Source organism: Pimephales promelas, chromosome 6 (genome assembly GCF_988280905.1).
Source record: "Pimephales promelas chromosome 6, fPimPro1.hap1.1, whole genome shotgun sequence".
Classification (NCBI taxonomy): Eukaryota; Metazoa; Chordata; class Actinopteri; order Cypriniformes; family Leuciscidae; genus Pimephales; species Pimephales promelas.
The window spans coordinates 9,136,849-9,154,537 of record NC_142774.1 but is presented as its reverse complement, the minus strand read 5'-3'; the positions used below and the strand labels follow the sequence as shown (position 1 = coordinate 9,154,537).

Sequence of the window (17,689 nt, the reverse complement as noted above, 5' to 3'; positions counted from 1 at the left end):
GGTCTAAGTCTCATGGCCCTCTATCAGAATCCAGAGTTTTGGGAAGATTGGAGAAACTTAATTTTTCGCCCCAAAAAAAAAACGTAAGGGGTACCACTGTGGTTTTTTTCGGGCCGAATTTTTGAGTTTCGATATCTCAGCTCTGGAAGGGGCTAGAGCCTCCATTTTTGCACTCAGGTCTAAGTCTCATGACCCTCTATCAGAATCCAGAGTTTTGGGAAGATTGGAGAAACTTAATTTTTCGCCCGAAAAAAAAAAAACGTAAGGGGTAACACTGTCGTTTTTTTTTTTTCGGGCCGAATTTTTGAGTTTCGATATCTCAGCTCTGGAAGGGTCTGGAGCCTCCATTTTTGCACTCATGTGAAAGTCTCATGGCCCTCTATCAGAATCCAGAGTTTTGAGAAGATTGGAGAAACTTAATTTTTCGCCCCCTAAAAAAAACGAAAGGGGTAACACTGTCATTTTTTTTTCGGGCCGAAATTTTGAATTTTGATATCTCAGCTCTGGAAGGGTCTAGAGCCTCCATTTTTGCACTCAGGTCAAAGTCTCACAGCCCTCTATCATAATCCAGAGTTTTGAGGAGATTGGAGAAACTTAATTTTTCGCCCGAAAATGAAAAAAAACGAAAGGGGTAACACTGTCGTTTTTTTTTTCGGGTCGAAATTTTGAATTTTGATATCTCAGCTTTGGAAGGGTCTGGAGCCTCCATTTTTGCACTCATGTGAAAGTCTCATGGCCCTCTATCAGAATCCAGAGTTTTGTGAAGATTGGAGAAACTTAATTTTTCGCTCGAAAACGAAAAAAAAAACGAAAGGGGTAACACTGTCGTTTTTTTTTCGGGCCGAAATTTTGAATTTTGATATCTCAGCTCTGGAAGGGTCTAGAGCCTCCATTTTTGCACTCAGGTCAAAGTTTCACAGCCCTCTATCATAATCCAGAGTTTTGAGGAGATTGGAGAAACTTAATTTTTCGCCCGAAAATGAAAAAAAAACGAAAGGGGTAACACTGTCATTTTTTTTTTTCGGGTCAAAATTTTGAATTTTGATATCTCAGCTCTGGAAGGGTCTGGAGCCTCCATTTTTGCACTTATGTGAAAGTCTCATGGCCCTCTATCAGAATCCAGAGTTTTGAGAAGATTGGATAAACTTAATTTTTCGCCCCCTAAAAAAAACGAAAGGGGTACCACTGTCGGTTTTTTTTTCGGGTCTAAATTTTGAGATTCGATATCTCAGCTCTGGAAGGGTCTAGAGCCTCCATTTTTGCACTCAGGTCAAAGTCTCACAGCCCTCTATCATAATCCAGAGTTTTGAGAAGATTGGAGAAACTTAATTTTTCGCCCGAAAATGAAAAAAAAAACGTAAGGGGTAACACTGTCGGGTTTTTTTTCGGGTCGAAATTTAGAATTTTGATATCTCAGCTCTGGAAGGGTCTGGAGCCTCCATTTTTGCACTCATGTGAAAGTCTCATGGCCCTCTATCAGAATCCAGAGTTTTGAGAAGATTGGAGAAACTTAATTTTTCGCCCCCTAAAAAAAATGAAAGGGGTAACACTGTCATTTTTTTTTCGGGCCGAAATTTTGAATTTTGATATCTCAGCTCTGGAAGGGTCTAGAGCCTCCATTTTTGCATCAGGTCAAAGTCTCACAGCCCTCTATCATAATCCAGAGTTTTGAGGAGATTGGAGAAACTTAATTTTTGGCCCGAAAATGAAAAAAAAAACGAAAGGGGTAACACTGTCGTTTTTTTTTTTCGGGTCAAAATTTTGAATTTTGATATCTCAGCTCTGGAAGGGTCTGGAGCCTCCATTTTTGCACTCATGTGAAAGTCTCATGGCCCTCTATCAGAATCCAGAGTTTTGAGAAGATTGGAGAAACTTAATTTTTCGCCCGAAAATGAAAAAAAACGAAAGGGGTAACACTGTCGTTTTTTTTTCGGGTCGAAATTTTGAATTTTGATATCTCAGCTTTGGAAGGGTCTGGAGCCTCCATTTTTGCACTCATGTGAAAGTGTCATGGCCCTCTATCAGAATCCAGAGTTTTGAGAAGATTGGAGAAACTTAATTTTTCGCCCGAAAACGAAAAAAAAAACGAAAGGGGTAACACTGTCGTTTTTTTTTCGGGCCGAAATTTTTAATTTTGATATCTCAGCTCTGGAAGGGTCTAGAGCCTCCATTTTTCCACTCAGGTCAAAGTCTCACAGCCCTCTATCATAATCCAGAGTTTTGAGGAGATTGGAGAAACTTAATTTTTCGCCCGAAAATGAAAAAAAACGAAAGGGGTAACACTGTCGTTTTTTTTTTTCGGGTCAAAATTTTGAATTTTGATATCTCCGCTCTGGAAGGGTCTGGAGCCTCCATTTTTGCACTCATGTGAAAGTCTCATGGCCCTCTATCAGAATCCAGAGTTTTGAGAAGATTGGATAAACTTAATTTTTCGCCCCCTAAAAAAAACGAAAGGGGTACCACTGTCGGTTTTTTTTTCGGGTCTAAATTTTGAGATTCGATATCTCAGCTCTGGAAGGGTCTAGAGCCTCCATTTTTGCACTCAGGTCAAAGTCTCACAGCCCTCTATCATAATCCAGAGTTTTGAGAAGATTGGAGAAACTTAATTTTTCGCCCGAAAATGAAAAAAAAAACGTAAGGGGTAACACTGTCGGTTTTTTTTTTCAGGTCGAAATTTTGAATTTTGATATCTCAGCTCTGCAAGGGTCTGGAGCCTCCATTTTTGCACTCATGTGAAAGTCTCATGGCCCTCTATCAGAATCCAGAGTTTTGTGAAGATTGGAGAAACTTAATTTTTCGCCCGAAAAAAAAAAAAAACGAAAGGGGTAACACTGTCGTTTTTTTTTTTCGGGTCGAAATTTTGAATTTCGATATCTCAGCTCTGGAAGGGTCTAGAGCCTCCATTTTTGCACTCAGGTCAAAGTCTCGTGGCCCTCTATCAGAATCCAGAGTTTTGAGAAGATTGGAGAAACTTAATTTTTCGCCCGAAAACGAAAAAAAACGAAAGGGGTAACACTGTCGTTTTTTTTTTTTCGGGTCAAAATTTTGAGATTCGATATCTCAGCTGTAGAAGGGTCTAGAGCCTCCATTTTTGCACTCAGGTCAAAGTCTCACAGCCCTCTATCAGAATCCAGAGTTTTGAGAAGATTGGAGAAACTTAATTTTTCGCCCGAAAACGAAAAAAACGAAAGGGGTAACACTGTCGTTTTTTTTTTTTCGGGTCGAAATTTTGATATCTCAGCTCTAGAAGGGTCTAGAGCCTCCATTTTTGCACTCAGGTCAAAGTCTCATGGCCCTCTATCATAATCCAGAGTTTTGAGAAGATTGGAGAAACTTAATTTTTCGCCCGAAAATGAAAAAAAACGAAAGGGGTAACACTGTCGTTTTTTTTTTGGGCCGAAATTTTGAATTTTGATATCTCAGCTCTGGAAGGGTCTAGATCCTCCATTTTTGCACTCAGGTCAAAGTCTCACAGCCCTCTATCATAATCCAGAGTTTTGAGAAGATTGGAGAAACTTAATTTTTCGCCCGAAAATGAAAAAAAACGAAAGGGGTAACACTGTCGTTTTTTTTTTTTTCGGGTCGAAATTTTTAATTTTGATATCTCAGCTCTGGAAGGGTCTGGAGCCTCCATTTTTGCACTCATGTGAAAGTCTCATGGCCCTCTATCAGAATCCAGAGTTTCAAGAAGATTGGAGAAACTTATTTTTTCGCAAAAAAAAAGAAAAAAAAAAAAAGAAAGGGGTAATACTGTCGTTTTTTTTTTTTTGGGTGATTTTTAGTTTCTCTAATCTTCTTGAAACTCTGGATTCTGATAGAGGGCCATGGGACTTAGACCTGAGTCAAAAATGGAGGCTCTAGACCCTTCCAGAGCTGAGATGTTGAGATATTTATAATGGCATAAATGCTACGTGGGATCTCAATATCTCAGTTCTCGAAGGGTCTAGAGCCTCCATTTTTGACTCAGGTCTAAGTCCCATGGCCCTCTATCAGAATTCAGAGTTTCAAGAAGATTGGAGAAACTTATTTTTTCGCACAAAAAAAAACGATACACTGTCGTTTTTTTCTTTGGGTCGAAATTTTGAGTTTCTCTGATCTTCTTGAAACTCTGGATTCTGATAGAGGGCCATGGGACTTAGACCTGAGTGCAAAAATAGAGGCTCTAGTCTAGACCCTTCCAGAGCTGAGATATTGAGATCCCACGTAGCATTTATGACATTATAAATATCTCAATATCTCAGCTCTATTATAGCCAACGAACCTACTCGGACCTCGGATATGACGTCACGTCCACACTTCAAGCTTTCTATTATGTTTTGCGCGTCCGAGTGGGAGAAAAAAATGGACACCACCCGGAAAGCTGTTGTAATGGTAGCACTGGCCGAGTACCAAAAATTATATATATATATATTATGACTACACCTTATCAAAACGCAGCCATTTGAACCTGAAAATGTTCACTTTATTTCATGTTTTTCATGTTAATCCTCTGTTTGCAATTACTAACATTGCTAGCGTTGCTCTCACAACAACCGATTCCCATACCTACAGGGGACGCAGTAATACGAGTGATTATAATCGTCATTTAAAATACCAAAGTGGTTAAAAATCAATGAAATCAATTCATACTTACAAGTCACACAGGATGCAGCCATCTTGAATTCCGAAACGGAATTCTTGCTCAGTGTCCTCACTGTTGTCCGAAGTCTGAGAGGAGAAATACGAAGAAAGGGGGCGTGTTGCTAGGCAACGTCTATCTTCCGATTCGGATCTCCGAGATGGATTAATAATATAAAGCACCATATCTTACCGTTTTGTGGCTCTTGATGTGTCGTGAAAGATTGTCTCAGTTGAAGCCAATTTCAAATCCACGACTTTAATCTACTTACTCTCATGACTGCTTTGTTGGACACAAATGGTGGATTTAGATTGGTCAGCATGTCAATCAAATTCCCTGCTAAGTATGAATTTAAGCCAATTTAAAAGGGAAGTGCACACTGTGCCGCACCAGATTTTTATAAGCGATGTAAAAAAAAATGTTTCGTTTTCTAATTAGCGCCAATTCAGGGCACAGTAACAACAGTGCTTCTCCGCAAGACCGCACCATTAAGCATGCCTGTGCAAACGTGCGCACTTCCAGAAATCCGGTGGCCACTATGGACCAAAACTTGCACGTTTGGAACCGATGATCGGAATTGAAAACAAATTTTCGAAACGATTCCAAAGGCATTGTAATTTTTTAAACAATTCCAAGTTGGAACCAGTTCTCGATGCCCAACCCTATTGTTGCAGCACCTCTCTTCCCAGTCTGTTAGTAACGCTCTGTTTAGTTCCAAGCGGCAACATTCTAATCTGAAAAATGAAGCCTACCCGGAAGTGCGAAAAACTGCAATACATCTAAAATCCGCTAGAGGGAGGTTCCAAAATATCCATAGACCTCATGTTAAATTGTCCGTTTTCACAGCATAAATTCATGCTTTTACAGGTTGGTCCCATGGACTTTTAATGTCTTTTTCGATAGGTTCCGAGTGCCTGACAACTGTGAGGGGGGTGAATTTTTTTCTAACTCGTTAGTTTAGATCGTATTTAGATGTAAAATGTATGGCAAATAAGGGCGGTTAACTTTGATTGACAGCTGATAACAGGCTGCGCCAAGTGGAACTTGATGTCTCGGCCATGATCTGACACAACACATCATACCACCTCTGTATCCTTTCTGAATATTTGTATTTTGAATTTCTCAAGATTTTCCAATATGGCGCCACCCATACCCACCATGCAGTGACGTCACAGACGCTTTGTCCATATTTTTTACAGTCTATGTTTAGTTCCTGTCTCTATGAAGCTCCTCCTTCTTATAAGCACAGTGTGCTCTGATTGGTTGGCTGAAACAGTGTGTTGTGATTGGTCAACTGCTTCCAGCGTGTTTGGGAAATTTGAGTTTCAGCACACTACTAACTCAACTCAATCAGACCTTGCACCTTTATTTTACCAATATGCCTTGGTCAAGAATGATTTAAATGATATTGTGACGGTAGAAAACTCAAGACTACAATAGAGGCGTTTCAGGGAGAGAATATAGAGAATAACTCCCTTTGGAATGGACTTTGTGCTTTGCAACTTTGCAGACACTAAAGAAAGCTGAAAATGTAACAAAAAAATAATAATAAATAAATAAATAAAAAGTCCAGAAATGTATTTTCCCCAGACTTCAAATATCCAGTAATCCACTATAGCTACTCTTCCTGTTCTTAACTGACAGGACTGGAACCCACAGTGCATTTCTGATTCTACAAGCTCATTCACATCAAATGACGTATTGTGCTTGAAGAAAGCCTTTGCACACTAATGCGGTTATTTACATTTTCCAGACCGTTTTGTCAGGTTGGATTGGTCTAGACATTAAGTAGGCACTTTTACAGAATACAGAATATCATCCACCGTTTTTGACTTTCTCTGGAAGTTTTTTTTTTGGCCAATGTAGGTGCCTGAAAATTTCCCCATGAAACCCTCTCCGCAACCCATTTTTTCTTCAGTACTGGCACTAACTTCGGAGTGAAACGGGATATTCGATAATAGAAAATGTGGACTTCACATTGATTGGATCATCAACATAATCAAATTTCCAATAGTCAGAACTCGAAACGTCCTCGTTACTTCAAAAGCACCTTTTATTGAATTCAAGCTCAGAAAACGACTCGTTTGATATTTTGTCACATTATGACGCAAAAGTGCGAAGAAAGACAGACTCTGCCGAATCAAAACAACACCTACTTCTGCAACCTTTCATGCAACGGGAGTCTAAATATAACGCTATAAGCAACACTTTTCACGATGAGTTAATCTTGACAGCTGTAACAGTAAAAGATTTCGAGAGATTTCCACATGTAATACTTATTTCATATGCAAAGAGGTCAGCCAGTCACAGCAGTGGGCGTTTACACTGAAGTCTCACAGCAGACACGCCCCTTTTGGTGTAAAAAATCATTCTAATATTAGAAGTGCACCTCAGGAAACATTATAATTTTTTTTTTTTAAATGCAGTTCATGACCCTTTTAAGAATCAAATAAACAGTTTAATAAATACTAAAACAGGAATGTTCAATTTAGTGACTTTTGAGAAATGAAATCTACAAATAAGGCTTTTATGACAACAGCTGTAGTAAAAACAACAACTTTATTTGTGTTGGTTGGTTGGTTTGGTCCCAGAAGTTCAAACAGCTGTGTGCATTTTTCAAGTTCAAACTTTTCAGTGCGGACATGCATAATGCCTTTCAGGATGCCTTTAAATGACATTTAAACAATTTCCCTTTATCAAAGCAAGCACACACTGTTATATCTGCGGAGATGGGACCGTTAACAGGCCAGTGGACTTCATCTTGTTCATGCCACCATCCAAGACACAAACCCGAGGGAAATTTACTTTCACCAGGTGAGCAGCAAACTACAGGAGAAAAGGAAGTCAATGTGAATTATTATTCATTTTTATGCATAATGCAGAAGGCTAATATAAAGTGACTTGCAGTGCATGCGTTTCCTAAAAAAACATCAACAGACGGATGAAATAACCTTACCGTGGTAGCATTCTTCATGATGTTGCTGAGGATCACGATGACACGGAATCTATATCCGGCCAAGGTGCTGGTGGCGGGACACTGGAGCAGTTCTCCCTCCGGCCCGAACGTGGAGGTGTAAGGAATGTTAATGCTGCCTGGGATGTGACCGCGACTGAAGCTGCACACGGGCGGTCAAGGGTCATACGGCTGCATTCATTTGATCAAAAATACAGTGCAAACGGTATATTGCGAAAAAATATTATAATATAAAATAACTGTTTTCAGTGTCACATGATCCTTCAGAAATCATTCTGATATGATGAACTGAAGTAACGTCGCCACTCAAGATTGCCCGTCTATCAGTTTCTCTGTAACTGTCCATAAAAGTCATAAAAGTTTATTTTACAGTGTCATTGTTACAGTACATATGTTAAATGTAGTTACTATAAATTATACATAATTACATGCCACAACTAACCCTAAATCAAACCAAACCCTCCCTAACCCTATAGTAAGTACATGTAGTTACTAAATATTCCTCAGTGCTTATATATATAATTACAGTGTAACAAAAACACCTTAAAATAAAGTGCAGCCATTCTCAGACTTTAAAATACAAGTTTCTTCGTCAGTGTTTTGTCTTGTTTTAAGAAAACTAATATTTAAGCATCCTTAAACCAAGATACAATTTGATTTGCAAGACCTCACCAATATTGGACAGTTGAAGACTGGAAAAATGTTGCCTGGTCTGATGAGTCTCTGATGAGTCAGAATTTGGCGTAAACAGAATGAGAACATGGATCCATCATGCCTTGTTACCACTGTGCAGGCTGCTGGTGGTGGTGTAATGGTGTGGGGGATGTTTTCTTGACACACTTTAGGCCCCTTAGTGCCAATTGGGCATCGTTTAAATGCCACAGCCTACCTGAGCACTGTTTCTGACCATGTCTATCCCTTTATGGCCATCCTCTGATTTAGATCAAGAAGTTTGATTATTGGTTAACGCCCAGTGGCTTTGACGTGATTGAACTGTGTCGGATTAAACATGTGAAGACCATTATAAAGTTCAGCTCTAATGTGAGCATAATGTTGTATTCAGTGAATACCCAGGGGTACTTTGGTATACAAGTGTTGTGGTGAGACATCTAAGCAGCATGCAATCTTCTGTAAGCTCTTGAGCTGGTCATTTGTAATTGTGTCAGGTGAAGTTCGCAGGATTTACAGAACAAACCCTACACAGATCTATGGGCTTTGTGGAAACCGTCCAACTCCATCCAAAACCCACTATAGCACAAAAAAGAGAAAGAGAACAAAGTGCGCCGGACACGATGAAAAATATGAGCAGAATAAAGTCCCTTGGGACATTGATTAAACATGAGCAAGACAAGTGTACGCAAGAGCAGTGTCTCAAAGAGAAGCGGAGGGAAGGATGAGATGGGAAAAGAGAGAGAGAGGGCAGAGTGTAATTGAACAATAACTCTTCTTAGCAGCCTTCCTCCATAGATAAAGTTACAACCAATGATATTTGTGCTACATCTTTCAATAAAAACGAGTGGAACGTATCAGAAACATTTAACAAGCCCTTTCTCCATTTCTCAGGAGGATGAGAAAACGTTCATGCAGATTTTAAACTGGCCGTAAAACAGAAAGAGCTTTGTCTAACATTCCTATCAAATATTGATATGGCCATAAAAGGTACAGAATACAAAATGAGAATATCGACATCACCTGTGCTGCAGCTTTTACAGTGAGTTTTCCCTGAAAGCCTTGTATGTATTATGATTGCTCTTAACTTGCTTGCGTACACTATCGTGTATACTTACAGCTGCACTAATGGAAACGCTGACAAACCTCTTAAAACAAATTAACCACAGTAATGCTCTCCCACACATTCCACAGGCCTTCACTACTAGCAAAAGACAACAACCTGACTTTTTGGTTTCAGTTAATCAGATTTTTACATTATCTACTTAAGAGTTTAGCCAACTTCTAAATTAATCCTTTCAAACAACGAAATGCAAGTATGGAAACTCTGCAAGTACATTACAAATACATTTTTTTTCACGTTTGGAAGAAAATCAGAGTGTGCCTCACTATTTTTTCTAGATTTTTCGATATCTCTAACATCGATGTTCTGATATTTAGCTTTGGATTTCAGGAGCCATACATAGACGGCAAAAAATCCTGCTCTAAAAAGGAAAATTCGACTATCTATATCTAAAATGATATTAAAGGGGTAGTTCACGTTGAAATTAATTTTTGGTGTGTTTTAGCTTACCTCAAGGGCATCCAAGATGTAGGTGTCTTTGTTTCCGCAGTAGTTTCAATTTTTATATTTTTAGGTCAAATCGTTCTTGTCTGTTAGTCATATAATGGAGGTATATGGTCACCACCTCAAAGACTATGCACAGAGAAGTCCAAATTAAATATGATTTAATGATTCGTAAACGTAAGTACACATTGATGGCCTACGACACGAAACGAGCAGTTTGTGTGAGAAAACGAACAGTATTTATATTGTTTTTACCTCTTGTAACCACAGCCACGTCTAAGTGACCATGCGAAAAAATTCAATGTCTGTTGATATACCGAAATCGTCTTCCATTGCAATTTCCTGTATATCTAAATATTTTTAGATGTTCACAGTGAAAGGTAATGCTTCTGAAATCTCTGTGTAAACAATGAGTGACATACACGCGCGAGAGATCACTTCCGGAGCCCGCACCCTCAGATCACTTGGACGTGGCTGTGGTTACAAGAGGTAAAAACGATATAAATACTGTTCGTTTTCTCACACAAACCGCTCCTTTCGTGTCTTAGGCCATCAGTGTGTACTTACATTTTCGAGTCATTAAATCATGTTTAATTTGGACTTCTCTGTGCATGCTCTTTGAGGTGGTGACCATAGACCTCCATTATATGACTGACAGACACGAGCGGTTTGACCTAAAAATATCAAAAAATGTTTTTAAAGATTTTATTGAAAGAAAGAAATACTTTTATTTAACAAGGACGCACTAAATTGATCGGTAAGAAATTAGGAAAAAAGTATTTTAATTTCAAATAAAGGCTGTTCTATTGAACTTTCTATTTTTCAAAGAATTCTGAAAAAATGTAACATACTTTCCACTAAAGTATTAAGCAGCATATCTGTTTTCAACATTGATAATAAAAATAAATGTAAGGCGACACTGAAGACTGGAGTAATTATACTGAAAATTCAGCTGAACCATCACAGGAATTAAAAAAAAAAAAATAAAATAAAAATAAAATTTCAATATATAAAACTGTTAATTTAAATAAATCATTATATTATTGTTTTTACTGTGTTTTTAACTAATTTAAATAATTTTCTTTTTCAGAGTCAAAATAATTTTTGACAGACTTTTGCATTTATTATCAAGATTAAAAGGATACTCTTCAAGGCTTCGGATGTCCACTGCCAGGATCTTGGGTTTCCCAGTCCTGGCCCTCTTGGCAGGAGTTTTAAAGCAAGCCGGTCCACTCAGCTCACACAGGTCAATGAGGTCTTCCACAGAGATACGCGGAGACACTTCTGCTTTCAGCTCGCTCAGCTTCAGTGGCTCGCGGCTCTGAGGGTGCAAAGAAATGAGTGGTAAAACAACAGACTTTTTCCAGCAGTGAGTGGTATTTAAAAAAAAAAAGCAATGTGTGAGAAAATTATGTGTGGGTTGAAATGTGACCCTGTGTACGTGTTGAGCAGGAAAAACAGTGAAGAGTCAGAGTATATTCAAAGATAACACATGCATATGTTTAATTCCTGCATCCTGCACCCTGATGATACTGGTATCCCTCAAGGATCTGTACTCAGTCCGATACTATTCTTCATTTTATAAAATGCCTGGCTTATTTTTTTCTCACTGCCATGTCGACAGAAGTCAGGGCTACTTTTCATGTGATCTCATATCCCTCGGACATCTCAACCTGAATGAATAATCAACACCTCAAGCTCAACCTGTCAAGACTGAGCTGCTGAAGATGGCTTCTACCTCAGTTTCTCTCCATCTTGGTTCAAAAAACACAGTTGTTACCCTTAGGTGAGATGACCAGCTCACATTCAGTGAACACATCAAAGCAATCACACAGGTTTGCAGCATTATGGCACTCAACTCCAGAAAAAAAAAAAAAAACATGTTTGTTTGCGTGTGTGTGTGTGATTTCAACTTCCTTATTAACCTTTTTTCAGATTATAGAGGCTCAGGTTATTGCTCTCGACTCTAAACCACAAGTAAAGCAAACTGTGTTTAGATGTGCAAGTCAGATGTTATTTTACTGCCCAAATAGGTTGGTTTTACTTTGAAGCAAAAAGTCTGCTTTTTATTCATGCGACAACTCATCAGCCAACCTGTATGTGCAACACGACCCTTCAAGGGTATCCAAAATACTGCTGTTTAATTCACATTTAACTGTTAGAAAAACTGCCACAAGCTGTTAGTCTCACAAGTTGCATCTTTGCTTAAGTCTACACAGGGTGCCCATAATTGCCTGAATCGAAATCAAGCACTTTTTCTGGTCTACCATTGCAGCCAATGCCCTGGTCCCCCGCTAGCTACCTTCGATCCATTATCAAACTCTGTTTTTCCCAACCCGGTTGGGGCAATTAGCAAAATCCAGTCTCCACATGTAAGAAACACACCTGTCTGGAAATCTCTCCATCTGTGCCACATCCCAATCATTAACAAAGCAGCAAATAGACCAGCTGAACTCAAAAGGAGACTATTCATTCTCACATAAATATAATTTCTCCCACTCGACTAAAAAGCATAGCAATACAGCAATATCATAGCTCTAATTGGCACCTTAGGTTTGGGCACATTACATCTTTATCAGCAAGGACTAATTTAATAGGCACAATAGGAGTGCAGAACATTCACTGTTCCTGCATATCTTCCCTCCACCTTAACACTTTGTCCAAATCATTATGCAAATCATCTACAGTACCAGCAGGGAGTGGGTGGATTACAAAAGGGGGTGGGCAGTATGATCAATCTAATATTACAATAATTTTATTTTTATGAAAATCATTTTCCTTAGCAGTATTTTTATCCTTTATTCAAACATCTGCATTCCTGTTGCTCAGCAGTGTTGTGTACATTGAATGAAATGTAATTTTCTTAAGAGAAAAGCATCTGGCAATTGCAACAACAACAACAAACAACAAAAAAGTAAAATGAGGTAAATTAAGACTCTCAAAAATAAAATGCTCTTTATTGGCAACTATAGTTCCACCATGAACCAGCATCCAACAACATTTCCTTTCAATTTCCATAGGGTTGGGTATCGAGAATCGAGTATCGATTGGAATCGGGACTAACTTTTCGTTTTTTTCCGGAATCTTTCAAAAGGTAAAATTTCGATTCCTAGTTTCAATATTCACAGTCCGCCGAGCGGAAGAAGAAACCGCTGAACAACACCAACGAAGAAGCGTCTACCGGAAGTGTTGGCATAAACGCGCGAGTCGAACATGAGTACCTTGCGTCGGCGGTCCAAAGTGTGGCTTCACTCTTCTAAAAATAACGAAATCTCGGCAAAATGCAAAATTTGTGACAAAAGGAGTATTTGTGACAGAAGGAGTATTTCCTTCAGAAAGGAGTATTTCCTTCAGAAAGACCGTTGGTTAGCAAGGTTAGCTAAACTTTTGTGACCCTGCCGCTTAGAAGAATCGGAATCGAGAATCGTTAGGAACCGGAATCGAAACAAGGAATCGGAATCGTTCAAATTGAAACGATACCCAACCCTAAATTTCCATTATGGTGGGAAAAACGCACTTTAGATTTTAAATAATGTTCTTCACACTAATAAAAATGCTTCTTTTAAGAACTGTTCACTGAAAGTTTTTTGGGGGAACCAAAACGCAATCCCCAAAAGTGTACAAGAAAGTGCATGTGAGAATCAAAGCTGTATTCGATCAGAAAAACAAATATTTGAATATATTTTAAAATGTAATGTATTCCTATGTTGGCAAAGCACATTCTCCGATTGATTTTGAAACTGATTGGAGACGTCTTATGCTTGTAAAAAGGCGTATACGGCCATACCGCGTATTATAGTTGAATTCCACACTTCTAAGTGCAGGACTCTGAAACATTGGGCAACAGCACAGGAAGGGCATGAGGTGGGGGGATGTCTCGTAAATGTCAATGTTCAGTAGCCCATGAAATCAGTCCAATCAGTCACAGAGAACCAGTCTCCCACAGAGTGCAGCCAATTACCTATGAGGTCACCTTAGCAATGGAGGTAAGCTTGAGGAATGGAGGGCGGCTGATGTCCAATGGGTTCTGGTATTAAAGTCCATTAGATCCGCAGGGCTCGTGGCATTCTCATCATTGCCTAAAGGAGGCCCTTGTGCTCTGGCTTCAGAAACTCTAAATACAGGCAAGAGTCTTGACCTTTATTATCACTGGTGACATTTCAATAGGTCATAAACTTGCCTGTTTGGACGCTCTGTGGGTTCACCAAGAGAATCGAAAGCCACAGAGCTGGTCTGATCACCAAGTCAAAATGCTAAATGTTTCATCTCAAAGCTGAAAGGAGCTGGCTTTAAAAATGCAGAAATAATCAAATCCATGCAAACATTCCTCTGGGTATTTACGGTCTGAAAAGGATTACCAGTGCAAATCTGAAAACAAACGTGTGTTTGAAAGGCTTAACATCTACATGACAGGTGCTGTCAAAAAATGTATGCTAACTTTTATCAAAAACGATAAAGGATGGAGATTTGGCATAAATTCAGTGGTGTGACTATGCCCTGTGGTGTGTGAGAGGCATTTAACCATCCAGCATCTGGCTGCACTGGAGCAGGTGATATTCTGCCACACATCAGAGAGTCTCAAAACAAAGTCTGGAATCGAAAAAAAAAAGACGGATCCAAGACTTAAAGCTACACTGTCTTGCGGTAAAAAGATATATGACCAACCAGTGAATATTAGTTTCTGCTCCTATCAATTCCGAATTAGTTTTAACTCCTACGGTGGCCAATGTAGTCCAAGATTAACATGGCTTCCAGTTCGACCTCGTCCATGAGTGTTAACTCAAACGTAAACGCGAAAGGCGAAGCTTGAATTAACGGGTATGTCCCTCTTTGGCTAATGTACTTTCAAGATGGAGGGTCAATCTAGAACCCATTACCCGTATGTATTTTCAACGGCATATTATACACTCACGAGAATACTTTATTACTTGAACGAAGTAAACATACATTAATGAGCACATATATTTTTGAAAGAACTAAGTGTTTTTAGCTAAGAATAAACTAAAAGAGTTACACAGTGTAGCTTTAAAGGCCGTGTTCCAGGGTTAATTTTTCAACGAATTTGTGCAATTTGTGTGTTGGTAATACATATTTAAATTGTTATCCATTGTATTTTATGTTGTTGGGTATCCCAAAACGGAATATAATACAAAAAAGTAGGTACTATCTTCCAGCGGTTTGCAACGATACTCCTTTCCCCCACAATGCATTGCAATACATCACCTTGGGGAGAGAATTTCCAAAGCCAACCTTGTTGAGAGGGACGAATAGTAGACGAAAATATTCAGTTATAACGGCTTGCCATAGCTCGTAGACTAGCTCCAGTGCTAATTGCTACGTTGCTAAATGATAGCAACTCAACAGGACATTTCACCAACTCTCCACTCATTCTCCTCGGGCTATGCATTTAATTGGCTTTGACGGCCATCGGTTCTTGGCAATTCTACATTTGGCCTCTCACGTCTAGCAGGTTCACAATTATACGGCTGCGGGCCATCATGCATGTTGGCTCTTCTTGCCAACTCTTCCTCATCCCAGTCAGTCACCATAGTTCTGATACTAGGCTGAGGCACACTGAAACAAGTGTACATCGCAACATATTCACTACTTAAAATCCTATTTTTCTGTAAATAAAAGTGGAAATGTAGTTTGCTCATTGCTAATATATTCAGTCAAGTTTTGTTACTTATTTGCAGAGCTGGAAGATGCATCATTACAGATATCAGGTTCCAACACATGAAACACATGATGGTGAAACACCCACATACTAAAGGACAGCATTAAGATCACATGATTAACTCAACAACAATGCAATCTGCATTATTTATCCGAGCCCAATCGGATGCCGGGAACCACAAGGTAAATACGGTCTCATAAAGACTAACAAAATAAAATACAGGTCCACTGACTTTGAGATATTTGGCCGAAACAATGACCTCGGTTTACTGAGAAGTCATTTGAACTGTCCTTCCAACAGTCGATTATTAACAGGTGAACACAAAGGCCATGTACACAGCTTAAAAGGAATGTTTTTAAGAGGATTACCCACAGTTCTTAGGCTCTTTGTGTTAGAGTGGCATGTGATTGAGAACCTTGTTATAGAGTTATTGAGTAAACTAGCTTATTCATGTAACAAGCCACGGACAGCCTTTAAAAGCAGCTAGTAAAGTCAGACTAAATGAGGGGGATTCCTCACAAAATGGACTGACCTGAGACTTTCATGAGCAACTGTTTGAAGAAGTTTAAGGACTAAATCTCAGAAATGAGCCTCGAACAACATCAGGATTCTCCTATAAATCTAGACAGGTCTTATAATGCATTATAATTACAATTTCTCTACTCTAACAAAGACATATCAGCCCAGTTTAGACAACATTACAGTCTAATCATACAGATTGTGACACATTTATGTTTAAATGGAATGTTAAAATGTAGAAAAGAGCAAAAGATTTGATTGAATTTGAGTTTTCAACTTGCACCAAATGGGAAATTCTAATTCAGTCACAGAAATGTATTGCCTTGTTACGCAACACATTTCAAATCAAATCTAGATAGTGTTATGCATCCATATCAGGTATGACCATTTGATTACGCATTATTGCAGTCACTCACCATCACAATAAAGGCATGTTGTGGTTATTACTGTTCATCATGATAGCAATTTCAGAGCGACGCCATCTACAATTACTTAGTGTTGCTCAAAAACACATTCAGCCATGCACACATGATGTTTCTCATAATCAGCTGAAGGCACTGGTATCATAATCTCTATTGCACACACACACACACACACACACACACATACACTAGCAGAAGGTTTGGCTGCACGTTCCGACTTGTTGGAGTCAGGCTTTAGTGACGGCGCCTGTCAGATGGCCATCAAAAAAGAGAGAGAGAGAGAGAGAGAGGGAGCAGAAAGCTTGTTCAGCAGACACACCATGCTCTAATGACCAGGAGATGACAATCAACAGCAGACAATCTAACCGCACCATTTACCACCCGAGAGAAAACCAGTTAAACTGCACAGAGAAAATGCAGAATAGACATTAACACTAGCCCAAATTTAAAAGATTGGGAATTCAAATGGCCTTATATGACCCAGGAAAATGCGTCTGATATAATTACACAGTAAACTGGTTTAAAACATGCACTAAAGACTAGTCAAGTATAGTCAGCTTGGTTTCATTTCATAACTTCCAGAATCTATCCAAACCTTCTTGGTTCAAAGCTACAACCTTTTGTCTACCAGTCCAAATCGCACTTGAGATGTTTTCTAGCTGGTTAATTGCTTATGTAAGAATGCATTTGAGAGTGCGTAGGCATGTGAGACCATGAGCTTTTATCAGCCTTTCACAGATACAGATATAGCTAGATATGGCCGAAGCAGTGCATTTCTAGACATCAGGCTGTGTTCAGTCAGAGAATAGAGAGATTAGGTCAACAGATGAGGGTTTGTGGAGCTCGGCACTGCCTTGGGCCAACCGCTGATGAATCGCAAACAGAAAGCCAGACTCAAAGAGGTAACAGGTCAGATAGACGCTCTCAGTGTGACTCGAAATATATCTCACATCCTCATGACACACCACCAGTCATATCGGTGCTAAGAAATGCAATTTAATGATTTCACGTGTAAAAGACAAATATGGCAAGCAAGCACTTCCAAATGAAGTGGCTGGATTATTATATTTGTTAAGTAACTTGATCATTTTTATCCTGGTTTTGCAGAAACACCAATTAAGTATTAATTAAAGTGTGTGAAGCCCCAATGTTTACAATGCAATTTTTCATGATTTGTAATCACAACATTTTTTATTTTGTCAAATCAACTTAGATAATGTATGTAGTTCAGATAACATAATAT

At 39.0% G+C, this 17,689-nt stretch overlaps 1 protein-coding gene across 1 annotated transcript in view; it reads right to left on the bottom strand.

Moving 5' to 3' along the window:
• Positions 1-7,158: 7,158 nt before the first annotated feature.
• Positions 7,159-17,689, bottom strand: part of tbck (TBC1 domain containing kinase) — a 53,092-nt gene continuing 42,561 nt past the window's right edge. Inside the window, exons 24-26 of the mRNA XM_089132060.1 lie at positions 10,974-11,149; positions 7,575-7,734; positions 7,159-7,444 (exon numbers count right to left, since the gene is read on the bottom strand). Coding sequence (XP_088988186.1) covers positions 7,334-7,444; positions 7,575-7,734; positions 10,974-11,149 — 447 coding nt within the window. The 3' untranslated portion in view covers positions 7,159-7,333. The remainder of the gene's footprint in view (positions 7,445-7,574; positions 7,735-10,973; positions 11,150-17,689) is intronic.